This window comes from Mytilus edulis, chromosome 4, assembly GCF_963676685.1.
Source record: "Mytilus edulis chromosome 4, xbMytEdul2.2, whole genome shotgun sequence".
Taxonomy (NCBI): Eukaryota; Metazoa; Mollusca; class Bivalvia; order Mytilida; family Mytilidae; genus Mytilus; species Mytilus edulis.
This window is the reverse complement of record NC_092347.1, coordinates 17889095-17913350: the sequence shown is the minus strand read 5'-3', so window position 1 is coordinate 17913350 and position 24256 is coordinate 17889095. Positions and strand designations below refer to the sequence as shown.

Genomic DNA, 24256 nt, shown 5'->3' with positions numbered 1-24256 from the left:
TTGGCTTATAACTCAAAAACCAAAGCATTTAGAGCAAATCTGACATGGGGTAAAATTGTTTATCAGGTCAAGATCTATCTGCCCTCAAATTTTCAGATAACTCTGACAACACGTTATTGGGTTGCTGCCCCTGAACTGGTAATTTTAGGGAATTTTTGCTGTTTTTGGCTATTATCTTGAATATTATTATAGATAGAGATAAACTGTAAACAGCAATAATGTTCAGCAAAGTAAAATTTACAAATAAGTCAACATGACCAAAATGGTCAGTTGACCCCTTTAGGAGTTATTGACCTTTATAGTCAATTTTTAACCATTTTTTGTAAATCTTAGTAATCTTTTACAAAAATCTTCTCCTCTGAAACCACTGGGCCAAATTAATCCAAACTTGGCCACAACCATCTTTGGGATATTTAGTTTAAAAAATGTGTGGCATGACCCGGCCAACCAACCAAGATGGCCGCCATGGCTAAAAATAGAACATAGGGGTAAAATGCAGTTTTTGGCTTATAAGTCAAAAATCAAAGCATTTAGAGCAAATCTGACATGTAGTAAAAGTGTTTATAAGGTCAAGATCTATCTGTCCTGAAATTTTCAGATGAATCGGACAACCTGTTGTTGGGTTGCTGCCCCTGAATTGGTAATGTTAAGGAAATTTTGCTGTTTTTGGTTATTATCTTGAATATTATTATAGATAGAGATAAACTGTAAACAGCAATAATGTTCAGCAAAGTAAGATTTACAAATAAGTCAGCATGACCAAAATGGTCAGTTGACCCCTGAAGGAGTTATTGCCCTTTATAGTCAATTTTTAACCATTTTTTCGTAAATCTTAGTAATCTTTTACAAAAATCTTCTTCTCTGAAACTACTAGGCCAAATTAAACTAAACTTTGCCACAATCATCATTGGGGTAATTTGTTTAAAAAATGTGTGGCGTGACCTGGCCAATCAACCAAAATGGCTGCCACGGCTAATAATAGAACATAGGGGTAAAATGCAGTTTTTGGCTTATAACTCAAAAAACGAAGCATTAAGAGAAAATCTGACGGGGTTTAATTGTTTATCAGGTCAAGATCTATCTGCCCTGATGTTTTCACATGGATCGGACAACCCGTTGTTAGGTTACTGTCCTGAATTGGTAATTTTAAGGAAATTTTGCCGTTTTTGTTATTGTCTTGAATATTATTATAGATAGGGATAAACTGTATACAGCAATAACGTTCAGCAAAATAAGATCTACAAATAAGTTTACATGACCAAAATAGTCAATTGACCCCTTAAGGAGTTATTGCCCTTTATAGTTAATTTTTAACATTTTTCATAAATTTTTGTAAATTTGTAGAAAATATTTTCCACTGTATTTACTGGGCCAAGTTCATTATAGACAGAGATAATTGTAGCAACAAGAATGTTCAGTAAAGTAAGATCTACAAACACATCACTATCACCAAAACACAATTATGTCATGAATTTATCCGTGTCCATTATTTAATATGCACAAGACCAAGGTGAGCGACACAGGCTCTTTAGAGCCTCTAGTTTTTTATTTTAGAGTTTTCCAAATGGTTTATGTGTACATTGATTGGTTTCCTGAGTGAGGTAGAATTTGAGGCTACATATCAGAACTTATGTATTGACATTATAAAACAGCTGTTCCTTATTTTGAAATGGAGAAACGGTTACTACTACTGCACCATGTTAACAGAAATCGTACACATAATTGCAGGTAAAAGTCATCTTAGGTTCAGTATGAAAAAGAAAGCTTCATTTTTCTGTCTTAGTGTTTCTGATATCAAAATATTGTAGATTAGAAATTTATAGTTATGGCTGAAATAGTAAATTAAAAAAAATAAAGTAGCTAGTTAATTTATATTAAACACTACATTTCACAGATGTTAATGAGAATTACAGGCTAGTGCAATAAAATGAATGGTCAGATTTCTTTTTTTCAATGTCCTTTTTTCAGAATTAAAAGCAAGGTATAAATTTCTTGTAAAAGAGATGACCCAAAAAGAAATGTGTATAGTGCAGAAAAGTACCGGTATGTCTTATATTTTAGATTTGGTTAAAGCTAACGATAGACTGTACGAGAGTAACAACCATTACAGCGTAGACTTGAAAAGATTTGCTGTTGACTTACAAACAGTGAATTCAAGTCTTGTACCACCTGATAAGGTAATGAATTTATATATTGAATCATGTAATGAAGTGTTATCAATGCTGCATGTGTAAAGTTCTGTTGAATTAAAAAATCGGTTTATATCAAACTCAACAGATACAACTCCTTAATTTGATCATCGTTAAAGGAAATTGTTAATAGGCTTGATTTCCCCAAAGCTTTAAGAATAAACATAGTAAATAAGTCAGTAGCCTGCAATTAACTGGTTGTTTGTTCATGCCTGTTATACAATACACCTTATTGCTATTTGGAAATCTGCTCCTGGCTACCCAAGAATATGCACCATTTCAACTATTGACATCATACAATAAACACTTTTCCATTGTGGCGTCAGATAATTTCATACCTGCCAACTGTCACTATTTGCGGGGGATTTCCCCCATGGAGGCTAAATTAAATTTGTATTATGATGTCCAAATTTCTACCAGAACCTTTGTGATGAAATGGGGGACAAAAAGTGATGAGGTGTATTTGTTTTGATAAATTTGTCAAAAATTTGTGTAAAATTGTTGTAAATTAGGTTGTTTGGTTTCACAACTTTTATGTCTATGCCTTGTATAGCTGACTATACTTATACTGTATTTTTTGTTCAGCAATTAGCAGATGAACTGTTGTACATTTTTTTCAGAGAGAAGAGGGTATACCACAAACTATTAAAAGCCAAGTGACATTAACAATTAATAGTATAAAGATTTGTGAATGTCTTCAGCTAAATGCAGTGTGAGTATTAAACAAATTTCAATTTTCATAATATTATTGCAGTTCAGTTTTTAAATGTTTTGTGAAGTGCTCAATTTTTATGCCCCACCTACGATAGTAGAGGGGCATTATGTTTTCTGGTCTGTGCCTCCGTCTCTTCGTTTGTTCATTCGTCCATGCGTCCGTTCGTCCCGCTTCAGGTTAAAGTTTTTGGTCAAGGTAGTTTTTGATGAAGTTGAAGTCCAATCAACTTGAAACTTAGTACACATGATATGATCTTTCTAGTTTTAACCCTTTCACCGATTGCTGCCCAGACAGAAGCTACTCTGAGACGATGGCGTCCCTGGCTACTATTACTCAAGTTGGAAATATTCATAATAAATGTCAATAAAAACTTGTTTATAGTTATTTGTGTATTTATTTTATTCACTAAGACCATGTTCACAGTTTTGTTCATGTTTTGACAATTTTTTCTTCATAAAATATCAAAATTTTCAAATTTTCGTCATTATCAAGGTGAAATTCTCAAAATTCGACTCTTTCACCCCAAATCGTAATTTTTTAACCCAAAACGGCAAAATTTTGAAAAATTTTATGAGGCTGTACAAATTCCTCACACTGATCGATGTCCATTCCAACTGTTTTGTACATAAAACGACATTTTATGTCAAAAAAGTATACTAGTTTGGCTTCAATTCTTCCATATTCTTTCAAAAAAAATGTTCCCTCATTTCAAATTCTCGTAAATTCCGTAAATTTCCTCTGATTTTGACACGGTTTTCAACAAACGGAACCGCAATGTTTACACTTTCATCCGGGTTATCCATCAAAGAAAGATAACCCACGTTTGCACTGTTTGAGCGGGAAACATAAAAGAGGTATTCCGATCCCGGTAAAACGGGACTCATCGTCAGCTGTCTGAAGCGTGAATCCCGGTAAACCGGGACTCGTCGGCGAAAGGGTTAATGTCAAATTAAAGTTTTGACCCCAATTTCATGGTCCACTCAACAAAGAAAAAGATAGTGCGAAGCTCAGGTTAAAGTTTTTGGTCAAGGTAGTTTTGATGAAGTTGAAGCCCAATCAACTTGAAACTTAGTACACATGTTCCCTATGATATGATATTTCCAATTTTAATGCCAAATTAAAGTTTTGACCCCAATTTCACGGTTCACTGAACAAAGAAAAAGATCATGTGAAGCTCAGGTGAAAGTTTTGGTGAAAGTTTTTGGTCAAGGTAGTTTTTGATGAAGTTGAAGTCCAATCAAGTTGAAACTTAGTACACATGTTCCCTATGATATGATCTTTCTAATTTTAATGCCAAATTAAAGTATTGACCCAAATTTCACAGTTCACTGAACATGTAAAATGATAGTGCTAGTGGGGCATCCATGTACTATGGACACATTCTTGTTTATATTCACTTACTTTATATGTAATATAAAACTTAAGATATGCTAATGTATCGCCCATGGAAAAACCAAGTGCTATTTGGAGGTATTGCGTAAAAAGTCTTGTTTTAATTTATTTGATTTTATCTTTAAATGTCTACTTTCATTGTAGGAAGATTTTGCAGTTAGCTTCAGATGATGTCACCCATGTGATTGCTAAGAGTACATGTCATGTAGCATGGGGCTCTATGTGTTGTCATGTGGAAATGGGAGATCTTGTCATGAAAAAGGTTATTTTATTTATCCATTTTAAATTTCAAGTTTGCTAAGTCAAACTTAGGTTTTGTTTTTGTGTGTCAGTGGTTGTGATTTCAGTGGCTTCATCAATTGTTAAAATTTGTGATTTTGTTACACAGGGGAGACAAATCTTTGTGTTAACACTTTTTATAAACTTTTGATAAAATAAATTCCTAAGAAGATGTGCTGAATTTTGATTTTTGATTTGATTCAGCTAAAAAATTTAGTACTATTTAATGTAGTGAATTGCCTAAGATTGTATGTTTTATCTTTATTATGTGTCAAAATAAAATAGAATATATGTTAACACTTGAAACTTTTAATTGTAATATTGGTCTAAAAAGTAACTTAAAATTTCAGTCTCAGCATATTTGTTAACCATGTTTTGCTGTATATTTCAGGAATCATTGACTGTATTGGATCGTCTATTGATACATTCTGGATTACCTACCCTTGATATAACTAAATATTTCCTGTCATGTGTCACAGCACTGATAGAACTTCTATTTTCAGGCTGTGAAGGTGGAAACAAAAGGTAAAACTATGTTGTATTATTAGCATGTCAAGTAGCACATTACCTTCTTCGTAGAAATGAATATAGAGATTATGACCTACATTGAATTAAAAAAAAAATCTAACCATAATGTACACTTTTAGTCAGAAGTTGAATATTATCTTAAAGTATACAGCTTCCATTATCAAGGCCAGATTTGTTAACTATGCTTTCTATATTATATACATCTTTGACCTTCTAGATTAAATATCTGAGTGTTTGATACAAAGAAAATGTCACATTTAAATAGCAAGTCATGTCTGATAGAAAGCAACATAACTTAATCCTACAGTATATTTTTCATTTTGGATAGACCATTTATACACTAGCTTGTAAAGTTACAGTGAGAACATTAACATTGATTATATTTTGTAGTGAGATAATAGACCTAGAAGAGAAGACAAGTCAGGTTATAGACAACTTAATCAAAGCCAACCAGAAAGAACTCAACCTGAACCACCTGTCAATATCACAGATACAACACATGTTACAGCAGATGACTGTTGTCATAGTAACATATCAGATGAAAAAACTAGCTACAACCAATATGAAAAATTCTGTAATGAAGTTGATAGTTCACTGTATTAATAGGTTAAATAGTTCACAGCTTCAAGGAACAGTTTTGAAACCAGTAATGGAGTCCTTGACAACAGCTTTGATCAAAATTTTAGGAACTTCAGATAATTGCCAGGTAATGAAAAAAATGCCTTATAATTTTATGTTTTTTTTTTCAAGTAATATTTGACATAGTGGAAATCAACTAACCAGGTCTCATAGTTAAAAGAAAATTTAACAATGGGGTAAAACACCTATATTGACTTTTTTTTTGCCCTTACTCTCTCTATTTACAATTCAAAAATTTTTGAGGTTTGTATAATTACAATGAAATTTAATGATTCCCAATAGGTCTTCAAAACAGAAATAAAGCAGACCATTGTTCAATCCTTGTAAGCAATGATTTTATTTGGGGTTTGAATTTCTATCAGACCCTCTTGCCATCAAAAATGGTAACATAGTATAAACAAACTGTTTAAGTTTAAATTTTCATTGTTGTAAATATATGTTCTAATCATATAAAGAAGTAATAATGTAAATATATATATAATACTTTACAGTACCTTGTTGCTCCACTAGTTAAGTTAGTTCTTATTGAGATGGGAACAGTCAATCTTAAAATAGAATCTACTCCAGAACAGGAAACCAGTGCTACACAAGGATCCTGTAAACTAGCTTTATCTCAGTTCAAAAGAAAAAGGTGAGCAAATGAAATTATTCTTATTTTAAATTGTAATGGCAGATGAAATTATTGTATAGTAAAAGTAAAAAAACGAAAATGTCTTCAAAGCACCTTTCATATTTAAACACAGCAGTCATTTTGTAGATCTATTCTTCAATGATTGAACCACTATGACCTACATTAATTAGGTTAATTTTTATCAATTCATTGTGAAATATAAAGCCATGATATTTCAGTATGGTTTTTTTGTTGAACATTGTTGTTCATCAAAAACATTTGCCACTGTGACCTTTATTTTTTGCTAAAATGAGTTTGGACAAGTCTTTTGTTAGTGCATATTTATTCGATACTGGATGTTGTACAGGAATTCCATTTCAACACTCAAGTTCTCACAGAATTGAACAAATTCTATGACTAACAGACTTTGTAGTATTTGTTATTTTGATACAATTGTTTAAATATTATTTTTTTTAATAGGAAATTAGACATGGATGAAAAGCCAAAAAGGAGGAAAGTGCCCAAAACATTGAGGTTACTACGTCAAAATATACAGAATCAAATTGATCAACTTGATAAAAATCTGAATCAGGTAGTGTTATATTTTCAGAAAGGTTACCTTAATAAAAAGAAAGATGTGCTTTAAATACCAATGAAATAACTGTCTGAGTGTAAAAGATGAGGATGCAACATTTATGTTTTCACATGACTAAAAATTCTTTTTATTATTATACCCCCGCTTTGAAAAAAAGGGGGGTATACTGTTTTACCTCTGTCTGTCCTTCCGTCAGTCCGTCAGTCCCATGAATATTTTTCGTCACATTTTTCTCAGGAACTACACTACCAGGATTTCTGAAATTTGGTTTCAGGCTTGATATAAGTCAGCTATACCGTGTGATGCGTTTTCAGATTCATCACTCGACAACTTCCTGTTTACCGAACACTTGTATCATTTTTACACCTGATAGCCAAGTTGAAAATTTTTTCGTCACATTTTTCTCCGGAACTACACTACCAGGATTTCTGAAATTTGGTTTCAGGCTTGATATAAGTCAGCTATACCGTGTGATGCGTTTTCAGATTCATCACTCAACAACTTCCTGTTTACCGAACACTTGTATCATTTTTACACCTGAGGCCTAAATTAAAATATTGTTTGTTTGCCCTTTTCCGACCCTATTTTTTGAAACAGGGTAGGTAGGTAGGTAAAATATTTTATTTTTTTCCCCAAAAAAATAACTTGGCTCGGTACATTTTTTGTCATGGGTAGGCAGGTAGGTATAATATTTTATTTTATAGATACAAAATCTGCATGATATCATTTTTGTCTGTATTTGCTTTTGTTTTAAGTATGATTTTAATGATCTTTTAAATTTAATTTACATAAGTATTAAAGTTTCTGGGACTATTAGTATAACAGTCCGAGGAAGTTATGGAAAACAAATATGTAGAATGTGAAGTTAATTCATATGCACTACTATTTTGTTTTCAAATATCAAAATATAGAGCTGTGCAGCATATTTTCAACGTTTTTATGACTGGAACTTTGAAGAGTTTTAACTTGAACTGATATTCAGTACTACATACATGTACCTTGTACGCTTAACTCGAACGAAAGGTTTGTGTAAAAACTGTACAATGTGCAATCTATCGCATGTTTTATTCCGACATTCTACCAATTTTATAAAAATTCGAACTTAGATTATCAGAGATGATATATCTGTGAAAAAAAAGAATATATGACTAGAATATAAAGCCACTGCACTGCAGTGCATTTCCCACCATCATCGCCATGCAACCAGTTAAAAGAGCTAAAACTAATCATTTGTCTTACTTTACTTAATAGAGTGGGGTGCTAATTTTCGCCAGGGACATAATTTCGCCGTTTTATGATTTTGAGGTGTAAAAACTTCAATGGATGGGTGAAAAGGAAGAAATATGCCGTTAAATTATATTATGATAACAAATATGATAATTTTTTAAACTTAGATAGAATTTCGGCACTTACAGCAAAGGACCGAAAAACAGACAACGATTTTCGGCCAATTTCCTGAATGAAAAAATGGTTTCAAAGATGTAATTCTTATTAATTGATTGACTGATTGCCCTAAATTTCAGTTCTTTAAACTTTTGAAATTTCTGCTATTCATTTATAAAGAAATTGATCGGATAAATATTGTTTAAAGCTGCAGTTATTTGGTTTTAAATAGATGTGTAAAAACGGCGAATATGTGTCCCCCTTGGACAAAAAATCAGGAACTTTCAATTAGCCTTTAATCTAACTTTTCAGATGATTTCTTTTCAAAGAAATAGATTTTGAAGCTAAGAATATTTTTTTTTTATGTATAAAAAAATCAGTAGACTTCAAAAGCATACAAATCTGAACATAAACTGCAGAAAACAAGGAAAGTTATGGCGAAAATGCTCAACGAAAATGAGCACCCCACTCTACAACCCTAGAGACTGTGTATTAAATTTTCGTGTGTCCAGGTGTTATCAATAAAAATTTAAAAGATTTGAAACTCAATTGTCACGTATTTTACATCGCATTTATAAATTGTCTGTCAGGAAAACTTGGCGATTTTACTGCCAATTATTCTCCAATTTACAGGACTTCCATTCATGTAAGATATAAATAAAATGTTGAAGATGGTCGAAGGCAGCGTTAACATAATCATCCTGATCTACGGATCACCAAAGGCCATCCCTACATCACTGTGCATAGGATACAACGTCCGTTAACAAAATATTTTGTACACACGTTGATAATTTTGTATCGTACAAACTTTTTTTAATGAACTACTTTCAACATCGACTTCAATCAAATGCTTTGAATCTCTAAATGCAAGTGTCCATGCCAAACGCTCACGTGATACCAAACGTACTTAACCTTAAACGTGGAAGATAAAACCCGAGGATTCCGGTAAAAAAAGTTTTGAGCGGGAAATACAAATATAAGATTTTCGGTAGGAACGGAAAAAATAATAAAATAAAATATTGCTGGTAAATAGAAATAAAAGATTTTCAGTCGGAACAAATTAATAGGGTCGGTCGGTAAAGGGCAAACAAACAATATTTTAATTTAAGCCTGATAGCCAAGTTGAAAATTTTTTCGTCACATTTTTCTCTGGAACTACACTACCAGGATTTCTGAAATTTGGTTTCGGGCTTGATATAAGTCAGCTATACCGTGTGATGTGTTTTCAGATTCATCACTCGACAACTTCCTGTTTACCGAACACTCATATCATTATACATCTGATAGCCAAGTTGGAAATTTTTCGTCACATTTTTCTACGGAACTACACTACCAGGATTTCTGAAATTTGGTTTCGGGCTTGATATAAGTCAGCTATCCTGTGTGATGCCTTTTCAGATTCATCCCTCAACAACTTCCTGTTTACCGAACACTTGCATATTTTTACACTATAAATATTATCCACTTGCGGCGGGGGTATCATCAGTGAGCAGTAGCTCGCAGTTTCTCTTGTTTTTTTCTCCTATGAATTAGTTTGATTAAAAAATTTCATGAGTTGAGCCAAAAAAAAAGAGTTTGTTTTCAAATGAAATTAACAACATTCTTTTAGTTAGATAAAAAGGTCAGCACTGTAGTTGTTATCTGAGTACAATTGTAACAAGTGCTTCACCATTGTACAGGAATTCACATTAGTACTCTTCATGTTAAGACGATTGATGATTGTTTATTTTCTGTTGTATAGGAGTTAGCCATACCATTATTAGAAGGAATACAAGTTGGATTGGAGACTGTATTAACATGTTATAATCTGTGTGTATGTCAAGATAAAACAAAGACAGATTTCAGGTATATCTTATTTGCTGTTATTATAAGTCACCTTTAACAACCTTTATGTGTATGGCTGGCTCTTTTATGCATTCGTTTTATAAGTTTATTAAACAGAGATCAAATTAAAATTAAAAGATTTAGGCAATAGCTATGAGCAAACAATGAGCTGAAACACCATGTACATAAAATGATTTCTGAATTAATGTATTGGTATAGTAAATGGTATTAACATTATGTTTAGGTATTAACATTATGTTTAGGTATTAATATTATGTTTAGGTATTAACATTATGTTTATGTATTAACATTTTGTTTAGGTATTAACATTATGTTTAGGTAAGAGAATAGTTTGTGTACAGATTGACTATGGATTGCGAATTTTTTTATAGAAATAATTTAAAAAAAAATACTTAGTAACATAATATATGCTAAAGAAATAAGCATTTATTGCTTGTACTGTCTTCCGTAACAATATAATGTGTTATGATTATTTTTTAGGCAGTTAAGCTGCCTTATGCGAGCACCCTGGATTTGGGTTCCCCTCTGGGAATTTTTGAAAAAGTGCCATTGCTCTGATCTGGCAGGTCTGGTAGATTCTTTATAACTAATTAGACATTTTTTTCACACTTTTTGTTATAAAAAACAATAAATATAAGGAAGATTACCTTAAATGATCGTCGATTTTCCCAAAACAATTGATGTTCCCCATTTGAAAAAGTGCTAATTAAAAAGTTAAGCATAGCTTTTTATCGTCTGTGCTTTTGATGAAGATGTAAGTGAACTATTGTAAGAATAATTTCATCGCCGAAAATGTTTGTAATGAAGGCATTAAAATTTGCCAAATGGCATGAATGGCGCATGGATATTATTTTGCGGCTATTAAGCCGTTGAATTTGGTGGATTCCATCCTACTAAAGGTAAATATTTAAAAGCATTGTCCTACTTCCTCTCTGTGTAAGTCTTGAATTTGTAAGAATACTTGATTATTTTATTTCTACATTGTATGAATTTTATTTAACTATTTAATGCAAGCTGAAAGCTGATGTTATTATTTGTCATCGTGTCTCTCCGTACTTGCTATGCATCGTGTAAACCCCCAAACATTATACTCGATCAGGGCCATTGCAATATCAATCGAGACCTCATTTGAATACGTATTTATAGATTTTGTCGATGTCAATTAAGGTCATTTCAAGATGGTTTCCTTTATCGTGTTTTAGTTAAAAATTACTGAACTTAGACGAAAATCTAAAGTTGACATGGTTAATTAATTGCTTTACTCACAAACCTGTAAACTTATTCATGTAAGACGATACACCTGTACAATGTGACCTTTCACCTGGAAATATAGTTTCGTATACAAAATTCCACTTATTTCAGGTTTACACTTTCAGTATTAATGGTTACAATTTACAATTAAAAACTGTTAGGTCTTGATTTATTTAAGTCGATAAGTTAAGAGTTAAACACAAAAAGTCGGAATACGAAAATTTTGATACTTTAATCACACATATTCAAAATGGCGCATCGTGGTTTACTTGTACTGTACACACGTGAATAACATTAAACGAAATCGATCTTGGGAAGATTTCACTAGGTTTTATCTTGACTATAATGGTTTTACCATTCAAGGGTTCATCTTTTATTGATATTCAGGATTCATGTACACTGTTAAAGATGCAATGACACAAATTTTACCAAATCCGAAACAAAGCGGACATTCGATCAAAGGCTGATTTTTATGCAAATTAGATTGTTTATTTTATTTAAAAATTATAAAGAGTAGTCAAGAATACTTTTATTTCTAAATAATACAAAGAGTTGTCAAGAATACATTATAACATTGACAACACATGATGTTTCTGTTTACTTGGCCAAACCTCGTTCAACATCGTATCCCAATTTGGAAAAAAAATATTCATGAAATTCTATAGTACTGCATATGTAACAAAAAATTTGTTCCGGCGTGACATTTGTTCCAGCGGAACAAATTTCATATGAAATATGTTCCATTGGAACTTATATCACAGAAAATTTGTTCCAGCACTATAAAATTTGTTCCGGAACTAATTTTTTAACTTAATGTAAAATAAGTTCTGGAACAAAAATCACAGCGCCATGAGTTTTGTTCCAATACTAAAATTTGAAAAAAAAAGTGAAATAAGTTCCTCTGATATTAGTTTTAAACGAAAACATTTTTCAAGAACCAATGAAAATGTTCTGCTCGGACCTATTTTACAGAAAATAAATACCTTTAACCTATTGCACAGCGAAATATTTTCTTGTTACCCTAAAACATTATAAAGCAAGCTGGATGCTGTACTATGCTTGCATGGGGTACATTTGCAATTAAGGCATGACTGTAGGATGAAGATAAGAAATAAAAGCGATGATAATGTATCATTATTTGTATCTACAATGTATGTTTTATCATTTATGTAGTATTCAACCTCCTTGTTTCCTGCTGATCATGGGTGTTCTAATCATACAATGTACATTATGCTATGGTCATTGCTCAGTTTTAAAAGAGTGTGTCTTTTATTTCTTTATGCCTTTAAAATAATTGGTCAGTTACATTGTCCTTTTCAAAGTAATACAAATGTTCAACTTAAACTATAATACTTTTTTTTCGAAATTACTTTTATTATTATTTCTTTATTCTACTCTTTCCTGGTTCATAAGTGTCATTTTCAGTCTTATTAATTGAGAACGTTATTAGATTTTTGATTTACTCAAAAGGATCCAAATTGAATGTTTACACTTATAATTTATTACATTATCAATATAATACATGTTTCTTATAATGATTTTAAACTCACTGATGACAAGTGCTCAGTATATAATATAACTTGTTTAACTAGTGGAACATATTTCATAGAAGAGGAACTTATTTCACCAGGTGAGGAACAAATCTCACAAATTCAGAACTTATTTCACCAGGAAAGGAACAAATCTCACAATCATGGAACTTATTTCACTAGGCAAGGAACAAATTTCACTAACCCAGAACTTATTTCACCAGGTAAAGTGTGGAACTTATTTCATAGAGATGGAACAAATTATATGAAAATTGTCTGTGAAAAAAGTTCTCCAAGAACATATTTCATGTGAAATTAGTTCCACTGGAACTTTTTTCACAGGAACAAATTTTGGCTCACACATAGTCCGCACCCCTTCCATCAATTTCATTCCCAGGGTAAAAAACCGCGGACTATACACCCCTTTCAACTGTTTGTAACACATAAACAAACGACAGCTACTGAATTACAGGCTCCTGACTTGGGATAGGAACAAGCATAAATAATGTAGGTATATCTCATTACCAGAGGCGGATTTAGGGGGGGGGGGGCTGGGCCCCCCCTTTTTGGAAAATAATTTGGTCGCTTATATAGGGAATCACTGAAGCGTGACTGGAGCAGGCCCCCTCTTAGGTCAGTCAGTGGGCCCCTTATGAAAAATCCTGGATCCACCACTGATTACCAGAATATTTAGCCCACCCCCTTTGTCATGGTCTATTGACTAATATGTATTAGTTTTTGATTAGGTCAGTTATTGAGGAACCACAAGTGAATGGTCAATGATATTTGGTGTGTAGTTGGATACACTTTGTCACTTTTAATTTCTTGGCTCACACCGAACAACAAGCTATAAAGGGCCCAGAAATTACTAGTGTAAAACCATTCAAACTAGAAAACCAAAGGTTTGTTCAAAAAGGACAACTTATGAAAAGTCAATGGTATTTGGTAAGCAGTTGTATATTCCTCCATGCAGCTTGTAACTATTATCAAAACCTACATGTATACTGCATAGTTTAAAAGACCAGGAATTACAAATGTAAAACAATAAAAACTAATAAAAATATTAAAATAAATAATTGGACATAACTTTTGAAAGTGGCGGGATTGGATAGTGAAAATTTTAGGCTACAAACATTATTCAATACTTGAGAAATAGCCGAGATAATATTTTCACCAATTTTTCAACAATATTCGTCTTAACCTCTGCCAAGTTTGCCTCTGCTTTTTTTACTTAACTGCCTACAGCGCCTTTGGTGCTTTGATTTTAGTTACCAAGTAACAGAGGACATGCAGTCTATTGATTGGTGGATACAACAAAAAATGCTTCAACAATTAAATGAGGGATGTATACAGTCCATAGTTGTCAAATGTAACCAATGGCAACAGTCAGCAGTAACTTCCTGCTTGCTCAACATCCTTGCTATTTGTTCAAATTTTCTAAGACTGAAAGGTTTGTTATATAATTTTATGCCCCTGCCGTAGCAGAGAGGGCATTAAGTATTTCCTTTGAAAAATTGATAAATCTGTCGTTTCAGTTCTCGAATTTTAGTTTGCCTCAACCAAATGTAATGAATCTTATACACAATGCTTGTAATCACCTTACAGTTTTAACTATTTGAATCCTGCATCTGTATATATGTTAAAGTTGACTCATTCATATTTACAAGCTGGGCATCTGTGAACCATAGACTCATTCTCAATTTATTTTTTCCTTTAAAATTAACATGCATTTATAACATAAAAAGGTTAACATCTGCTTTTAACTTTTAGGTATCATGTTAAACTTTCATTGTAGGAAAAATTATTAAGGCGCATTTAATCCTGCAGTATTACGTAAAATGATCTATGGTATGAAGTTATGGTTAATACATCAAAACAATTGTGTGCTTTAAAGTCATAAGAAACGAGTGACCGGTGAAAAATAATGTTCTTCCAATTCTTGAACCAATGCATACAAACATCATAAACTTAGTCTTCTGTGCTCGAATTTATCATTTTTTTCGTGTAAATTTCGTATAATTGTCAATTTTTTTTTCAATCGGTCAGTGTTGTTGTGAAAATATGGCAGGTAATTAAAGTTCGTGTCTTGAAACCGAAGTTTAACGATTGTCACCTGTTTGTCAACAATTGACGAAAAATAAACAAAAAAGCATGGAAATTGAGCACGTGTTTAACATGTAAATTCAGATAATAGTTTATTTTAAGGACATCCATGCGTATTGTGGTCACCGGATTTTTACGAGATGGGTCACACTGATGTCACCTTGCATACGGAAAATATCTCGGGGGAATTGCTTGCTGGAAGGAAGCTATTCAAATAAAGTAAACTTCTTCTAAATATGAATAAATTAAAGAATTTTCTTCAGAAAAAAGTATATGTACATAAGTTTTATAATGAAAACTATCCATTGAGTTATTAAAATCATATGCATTATTTTTTTTTTATTTGAGGTTTCTTATGACTTTAAAATGAAATACAGATACAAGGAAAACATTAAAAATCATGAATCTTAACTAAGAAAGCCTTTTTTTTGTGCCTCTCTTCAATCCAAAATTACAAAGAACTTTATGATTTGTAATGAAGTATTTATATAAGAAATAAGATTCAGTGATTAATTAAACTTAACATTATAGCATTTTGTTTCAGACACATGTGATCTTGTTACAGAAATGTTACAGAATTTTCTATGGATCCTATCTTTGCCATGGTTACCTGTAAGTTTTAAAAATTTTCCTGTCCCATTGTACAAATTATTCACATTGTTATGTTTTCTTGATAAAAATTAAAATGGTAAAAATATTTTTTATAAAGTTTAAAAAAAGTTACTTCTTAATAGACCACTTTCGAGTTCATCCGTCACCGGAAAAAAATCGTCAATTATGCACACTTTTATGAAGTCATTTACCAGATTGAGGGGATTGCCTGTATCCCTGCACTATTTATGTTCAGCAAGCGTCTAAGTGATCGACATTGTGCAAGATAAACTAGAAATAATGGTTGTTCTGTAGGTACTTATGACAATTCCCTAATGACAGCAATGCTGATGGTCAATTTTGAGAATTTAATTTGCCGTATAATTCGTACAATATAGAATTATAATTTTCCAAATACTCGCTCAACATTGGAATGGAAGTGACGACGCCCCTAAACGCACAAATGACGTTCACTAAAACCAGAGTTTTTGATGGAAATGCATCAAACTCGAAAGTTGTCTATTGTTTGCAACTTAAGGTGGTACCTAGCACTACAGGGAGATAACTCTGTAAAATCAGCTTAACATTTGAATTACGTTGTGTTGTTAAGGAAATAGTAAGCTTCTCAGTGATCAAAATGAGTGTTTGTTAAACTGCTATATAACCAGTGTAATTTTTCTGATAAAATGGTTGGTTCAAATTTTTGGAAATTATCATATTTTTGTCAAAGGGTCAAAGTAAATATTTTGTCAAAGTTTTATGAAAATTAAACGAGCCAAATTAATTTTAGTGAAGGTGTTGGGTACCACCTTAAAAACTTATTCGAATCATACAATGATTTTTAGGAGACTTACTGTTTTTAGATCTGAATGTGTGTCTGTCTGTTTGTTTGTTTGTCTTCTGTATCTGGTTAAATGTTTGATTTAAGGTAGTTAACCATACAGTGGTAGTCACATCAACTTGAAACCTAGTTAACATACTTGTAATGATGTGAACTTCTTAGAATATATGCTGAATTAGAGTTCCTGCCAATATAAGTGGTTCACTAAACATCAAAATGTGATAACAATCTTGTCATGGTGCCCTATGTATATTATTGATTAAAATTTAGATCTAAGAAAAAAAGTAAGATAAAAGATCCTTTGTTTGTGCACACACTTTTAATTGTAATGACAAACATGGCTTAAAATGGGTTTAGTTTAACTCATTTTTGTAGACAATTTAGTAACAAAATTAACCTACAATTGTTGTATTTACAAACTATGAGAGATGTTATTTTTATAGATACTGAAATTTTGAAAATATTTGTTTCAGAATGATCCCTCTTGGTATGACTTAAAACCAGACCATGCTAAGGAAATAGCTAATGTAGCAAGGAACTTATCAGACAAAATAGGTATGAAAGTGTTGAGGAAAGTTTTATTTTGATTTGATAAAAAAATATTAGGTAGGAATGAAGGATATGACAAAAACATTGTGTAATCATTGTAATGCCATGATAGTACTGCAACTGACATCGAAAAAGACGCTTAGTTAACGAGTTTAATGGTCCAGAATAACACACGGCTGCAAATTGTTTTAAAGGATAGAATAATATCTATATTTTAATATCCGTCGGGTCGTAAATAGTTCCTATGGTCACATTTTTGTATTTTATCCCTTTAATGGGGGTACCCCTCAATTTACGGTTTTGGGTAGTTACCTTAAATCCAAAAATATATTTTTTGGTTAAATTTCCCACTATTTTCGTAAATATTTTCTATGCACATCAGTGTTCTCCCCAGGCCGTTTTAGCGCCGCGATTTTCAGCGCTATTTCAATTTCCCGCTGTCCTATTGCACTGACCGCGTCGCTATATTTTTTTTCATATTTTTTAAAATTTCCCGCTTATTTTTCTTTTCGGATCACGTGATTGACTGGTTAACGACTTTTGAAAGAATTACTTCCGTTGTATTAAAGTAACTCCGCGGGACCAGTCTTATAAATTTTACAAAATGGCGTCGTTGAGAGATCAAAATAAACAAAGATTTCAACATTGACATCTATTTAATGAATATATAGAGGCATATATGAATGAAATGAGAAGAAATAAATTGACCGCATTTCCCAACGACATTCACAAACTTGTTTAACGAACTTTGAACAAACACTGATTTTAACAACGATCAAATTGGCTTCAATGAGCTAGTCTTTAAAGTATTAATTATCACCCAATCGAACTAATACCTGTTTAATCAGCAATTCTACAGTAATGAATTTTACCCTTTGAAAACAATTAAGAGGATATGATTAGAAAAACAAACCCCAAGCTGATACTAGACTTGAGAAATTCACTTTCTCGATGTCCAGCTTGGGTGAAGCCAAGTTAAACGTCGTAAGGTTAACAGAACACTGCTACATTTTTTCGCTTTATAAAGATGCCGAAACGTATGAAAGGTATGGACAGTGCTAACAGAGACATATAATACATGTCTCGGGTGCTGAAAAGTTCATTTCTAAATTATATAAGGAAAGTTTTACCCCCTTCTCTGACAACGTTGTCTCGACCATTTTTGAACCATCTACGATTATATCATTACTTTTTTTGCGTTTACAACCGAACTGTCGAACCTGTATTGCTTGAAAGAAGCATCCCTGTTATCAAGGGATTCATTATAAGCCCGTATTTTACGATTACTTGACCATACATGGCTCTTTTTCAAATGGATAAGGGAATAAAACAAAACGAAAATTTTGTGTAAATATATATAAAATATCGATATTTGTCAACCAATCATCAATATATCTTAATTAAATATTGCTTAAAATTTAATATAAACAGAGGATGGCCTGGATAAGGAATAGTATTTAATGCTAAAAAAAGACACAGGTGTAAACAGGAAGTTATGTCAGCCAGTAAGGGAGATAATTTGGGAGGGAAAGACCTAAAAGAAGTATTGTCAAATCTTGACAAACTTATCTGGTGGCATGTATTCAAATGTTTATAAAATTATCAAACAAAACCTTTAAAGGTGGTTGTTGTTTCAATTGGCATACATAATGTATTTGATTGGTAATTCACCTTTGAAATAAAAAAATCTCTTTAAAATATTTTTAAAGGATTTCTTTCATATTCATAATTGGAATATTTTAGCCTTTTTTTTAAGCAAGTCTTTGATAAGATTTGAATATTATTAAAAGGGCAATTTCATTTCTTCCTTTGAAATACTATACTCATTTTTATTGAAAAGTTGTACTTTGCTAGAAATGTTAATAAAAGTAAATGTAAAAAATACCAATCTTGTCATTGAAAACTTTCTCACAGAAGCTGACAATGACTTTATTGTTGGTCCTACATGTTCTGCAACATCACCTGTTAGTGATAAGAAATCTTCACATCTAGGCAGTCTGGTATAGACCCACCATGGAAAAGACTTCTCCTTGGGTTTTATAGACAGATAGTATGAGGATTATATGTATTTACAATGGAGACAAAAAGACTTTTCTTCTATCATGTCTATATCCAGACAATAACATTAGCAAACAAAGGGGTAACTTCCATGAGCATGATGAGGACATCATTACAAGAGAAAACATCAATAGCATTATATAAGAAAAACACATAACAAATCAATTACAAACCAACCGCGCGCCGCGACAAAGTTACTGAGAATTGTCGAAAATCACGCGCTTACCACAGCGCTATCCAAAAATCCTGGGGAGAACACTGCACATATCATCAAGGATCATCAGAATGATAAAGACATAAATATAATACCATCTCCAAGTAAAACTTTCAAACTTAAAGTTGGCTGTTTTTATGCCCCACCTACAATAGTAGGGGGGCATTATGTTTTCTGGTCTGTGCGTCCGTTCGTCCGTCTGTCCGTCCGTTCGTTCGTCTGTTCGTTCATCCGTTCGTTCGTCCGTCTGTCCCGCTTCAGGTTAAAGTTTTTGGTCAAGGTAATTTTTGATGAAGCTGAAGTCCAATTAACTTGAAACTAAGTACACATGTTCCTTATGTTATGATCTTTCTAATTTTACAACCAAATTAAACTTTTGACCCCAATTTCACGGTCCACTGAACATAGAAAATGAAAGTGTGAGTTTCAGGTTAAAGTTTTTGGTCAAGGTAGTTTTTGATGAAGCTGAAGTCCAATCAACTTGAAACTTAGTACACATGTTCCCTATGGTGTGATCTTTCTAATTTAATGCCAAATTAGATTTTTTACCCAATTTCACGGTCTATTGAACATGTAAAATAATAGTGCAAGTGGGGCATCCGTGTACTTTGGACACATTCTTGTTTTAGATAGAAATTTTACGCATTTTTCTTTGAAAACAAGAAAACATATGATTCAAAAACAGTATTTGACATTTGAGAGGACAAAACATATTATTGCGATACTGCATGCAAATTTTGTTGGGCAAATTCCAAACAATTTTGTCAAAAAACATCATTTGTACCTTTTTTAATTACGGAAATTTCCTATCCGTCAATCAGCTCCACCATTTATTTTTTTCTTTACAATCAATTTGATAGTTTCGATGTGATTATGTAGACTTTGTAGGAGAAGTTAATTTATTTTTGAGTGATTTGAATATATAGTAGTTCTTTCATGTATTTTCTGTAAACAAGTTATATTTTTGTTAATAAAATTTTGACTTTATATAAAAGTTAACCAAATCCTTCGGATAAGAGGTTTTCCGGATAATGACTATAGTTGACATTGTGTGAAAATACATTGTATGTCAATGTTTAACCTCAGAGCAATTAATATGCATGCAAGTGGTCGGGGGAAAAGTACTCTTGAAGTTTCGCAGAGATTTGGTGTGTGACAAGGCGATGCTAAAACCAACTTCTCTTGATATTCTGCTTTCCGTGGGCATCAGTGATGTTATGAGACTTGCACCAGAAAGCAAAATTGGTGCATCTTTAAATTAGATTGATTGATTGATTGTTGATTGCTAAACGTTCAGTGGCAAATATTTCATGCATGTTCAGGACGAGAACAAGTTAATAATAAAAACAATAAGTAGGTTTTGTCATAATAGAGGCCATTCGGGATGATGATCGGGAAAATTTAGACTGCATATGGAAAATGATGGTATATTGGATTGGGACAGAAATTTTCCATTGCAACATGCCACCTACGGACCCCTCAAAGAGTGTATGCAAGGGTTTTTTAACGTGCAAAGAACGTAACACTCCCTTTACACGAGACATCGGATTTAACGTCCCCATTCTGACCGGACGTGACTTCGAACTTGATACATCCCGCACTGCCAAACGGACGCCCCATTTGGTTTTACTGCCGGTCAGGGGAAGACCAAGTGACCATATTTCGTTTCCCCAGTCACCCTTGGGGAACTTTAAATTAGAAAAAAACAGAAATCCATCTATGTGATCAAACTGATCGACATGTATCCTCACAACCTGACACTTTTATACGATCTCGCGCTCAGTTCTTCCTTGTAGTTTGGATATGAAAACAGGGTTTTTGTGTAAAAGAAAAACCTTTAAAAAAACCCCAGAAAACTACGCAAAACTGAGTCCTCTAAACGTGTTGACAGTCTTTTAAGTTGTGCTTATTAATGTGAGTAATCATTTATCCATGCATAACCAAGTACTTATTGAAGTCAACACCTGTGCAATTAAGTAAAACAGTTTCTGAAAAATTAGAATTTGAACTTGCTGTCAGTTCATTAATAACGATTGTTAGTGATGTGATTTGTTCTTCCATAAGAAAAAGCCTTTCTCATGTAGCACATCCTCTATATATACCGATCAATTTTACCCAAGATTGTCTCTGATGCTTACCAAACTGCCAAACTCCAGAACTAACTAGACATTGTGACCATACCTGTCAACTGACCCGTATTTTGCGGGTGTAACCCGAGATTTTTACAATTCTGAGGGATCACCCGGAACACCCGCCGGGTCATTGAAATAACCCGGGAATTCAGAAAATGACCCAATTTCACCCGTATTTCTTAGCCTTGAGATTGATTTCATAAGTAATATTCCTTTGAAATACCGGCAAATTCGTAATTCTTCCATGAACAGGAAGTTCATCTAGCTATGTAAACTGTCAAATTAAGTGACCCATTAAGTGCATGGCTTCACTTGACAGCTTTGGTGCCAAACACACTGTTAATTAACACCAATTACCTTAGCTTTAGGTCCTAAATAAATTGCACCTTTGTTTACAAACTGCACTAGAGTTACTTCCCCTTATTTGTCACCATTCAAAATTATTCCTTATATTTACGTTTTATGGGTGAAAAAGATTAAATCATAAAAATATGAAATTCAAATACATATTGAAAAATGACTTTTCATTTTTTTTATACCTTTATACAATTTTTTAAAAAAAGTTGAAAATTATTTTTTACATTTATACTTCCTTTAACTGTATTACTATATTTTATCATAGTCTAATTTCCTTGTTAAATGAAAAGTAAAATGGTTAAAGGCTACATAGTCCATATTCTAAACTTATGACTATGAAACTTATAAATTACAATGTATGTGATGTATGTGAAAAGGAAGTAGAAAATATCACTCATTTATTTCTATTATGTTCTGAATTAGTAGAATTTCATCTGTTTATGCAACAGAAGTTGTCAGTTTTATTTGATAATGTTGATTCTGACAAAATTGATAATTTAGTGTATGAAGAGGTATTTATGTTTGGTTTATTTGGATCTATCAAAGGCGTAAATGTAAGTTTTGTCAATTTCATGTTATCTGTAGCGAGATATTGTATCTTCAGAAGAAGGAATTTACTTAAAAATTTAAACAGTAATGTTGATCTTATTAGACTATTTAAATACACTGTAAAACATTATATAACTTACCTGTATGAATATTTGTGTGATGCAAAATGTATGAGAAATGTTTTTGAGAAACACTTTTTAAAAAATAATATTCTGGTACAAGAAACCGAAGGTGTCATAACATTTAATTTCTAATTATTGTGCTGATTATATATATGTGATTATACTTAAAACATTGCTTTGTGATAATTTTGTGTAATATGTAATATATCTGTTGTATATATATGTTGAAGAATTGAATAAAGATAAAAAAAAAAAAAGTCCATAGTCTCAAACATTTAAGAATTACATTATATGCTAGTGTTTGATGATTGTAGTTTTTTTCTCAAAAAAGTAAAGCACATAAGATTGAGTAACACAAATTTATAAAAATCTTTAAAAGTGCAATGAAATAACATTTACTAAGATTTAAAATGACTTAACAAAGTGAACATGCATTGATGTTTTGGTATCTTTGATATACATTATAAGAAAATGTACCATAAATACTGAAATTCAGCTCGAAAAAGTTTGTACGCGTTATGACCTGAGATTTGATTCTTCAATGCAGGTCATGACCTGCATTTTCATCGTCACAGGTTGACAGGTATGATTGTGACACCTTACAATTCAGACACAGTGGGGCCAAGGGATATGAAATATAGAGTAGTTTAGCTCTGAGCTCAATTTAGGGGATGCCATATCTGCTGCAGGAAAATTGAAGTCTTTGTTAAGACATTTGGGATTGACAGTGCAGATACATCATGCATATGCATATGGGAATATTGGTCACGAACATTGATCGAAACTTTGCACTCACATTTCATTTGTGTTTCCTATGCAAAGGTAAGACTATATCTGACGAGTTTGACCGAATCATGACAGTATTTTCGCTTCAGATAGCATTTGTACTCAAAAACTGTGTTTGGTTTGAACAAACTCTGTCCTGCGCTGAACTTGTTCTTATAAAAAAGGGAAGTGTCTTGTAATGCTAATAAGTGTACTGCATCCTCATATGATGACTATGAGATTGATTCATGTCCCTATTTTATGAATACTTGAGCTATTGTGTGTCGCTTTTAAAAGTTATATAAGGGTCATGACTGATTCTGAATTACAACATTAGAAAATTGGCATTGCATTGTATAATTTTTCATCCTTCCCTTAAAAAATTAATGAGGTAACTTTTTTACCAGGATTATCCCACTAAAAAAATGTTCATACACCAAACTGACTGTTTTACACTCAATTTTTTTTAAACCTCGAATTCGCCTCGGGTGACTATAGTATATTTGGTGTTATAACTGCTCTGTCCAGACTTTGCAAAAACACAATATGTATTTATCTATAACTAGATACTAATTTTCACAAAATACACAACCTTTAAGATGCAAAATTAAAAACACTGTTTCAGCGCTTGGATTTTGTTTTTTTTCAAAGATAGAAAAAATATTGAAATAGTTTGATAAACTGGTGTTTTATACTTTAGAAAATAATTCTGTAATATACTATAGTGAAATACTATACACAATATGAAAGTTTATGGATGTGAAAAGGTCAAGGCCACTTCTTCTTTTGCTATGTCTTAAATGGAAAAAAATCAGAAGGTTCCAAATCAACGCCATTTTGTAATGGCAGCTCTACATATAAGTAGTCAAAATTGTCGTTTTAACATCGTTTATAGCATATGCTTATGATTGAATCGTTTTTGTAGCATTCTATTGAATAAATATCAGAATATTTCTCCTTTTTGTCCTTGTGGTTGAAATATTGATATTTTTAGGTCTGACCTTTGACCTCAATTTCACA

General features: G+C 32.2%; 1 protein-coding gene across 1 annotated transcript in view; it reads left to right on the top strand.

Moving 5' to 3' along the window:
• The window catches only part of LOC139521746 (serine/threonine-protein kinase ATR-like), a 91172-nt gene that overhangs the window by 5976 nt on the left and 60940 nt on the right, over positions 1–24256 (top strand). The window contains exons 5-16 of the mRNA XM_071315318.1: positions 1555–1728; positions 2062–2177; positions 2810–2901; positions 4441–4558; positions 4967–5100; positions 5494–5809; positions 6234–6373; positions 6833–6944; positions 10072–10175; positions 14224–14405; positions 15603–15670; positions 16964–17045. Coding sequence (XP_071171419.1) covers positions 1555–1728; positions 2062–2177; positions 2810–2901; positions 4441–4558; positions 4967–5100; positions 5494–5809; positions 6234–6373; positions 6833–6944; positions 10072–10175; positions 14224–14405; positions 15603–15670; positions 16964–17045 — 1638 coding nt within the window. The remainder of the gene's footprint in view (positions 1–1554; positions 1729–2061; positions 2178–2809; positions 2902–4440; positions 4559–4966; positions 5101–5493; positions 5810–6233; positions 6374–6832; positions 6945–10071; positions 10176–14223; positions 14406–15602; positions 15671–16963; positions 17046–24256) is intronic.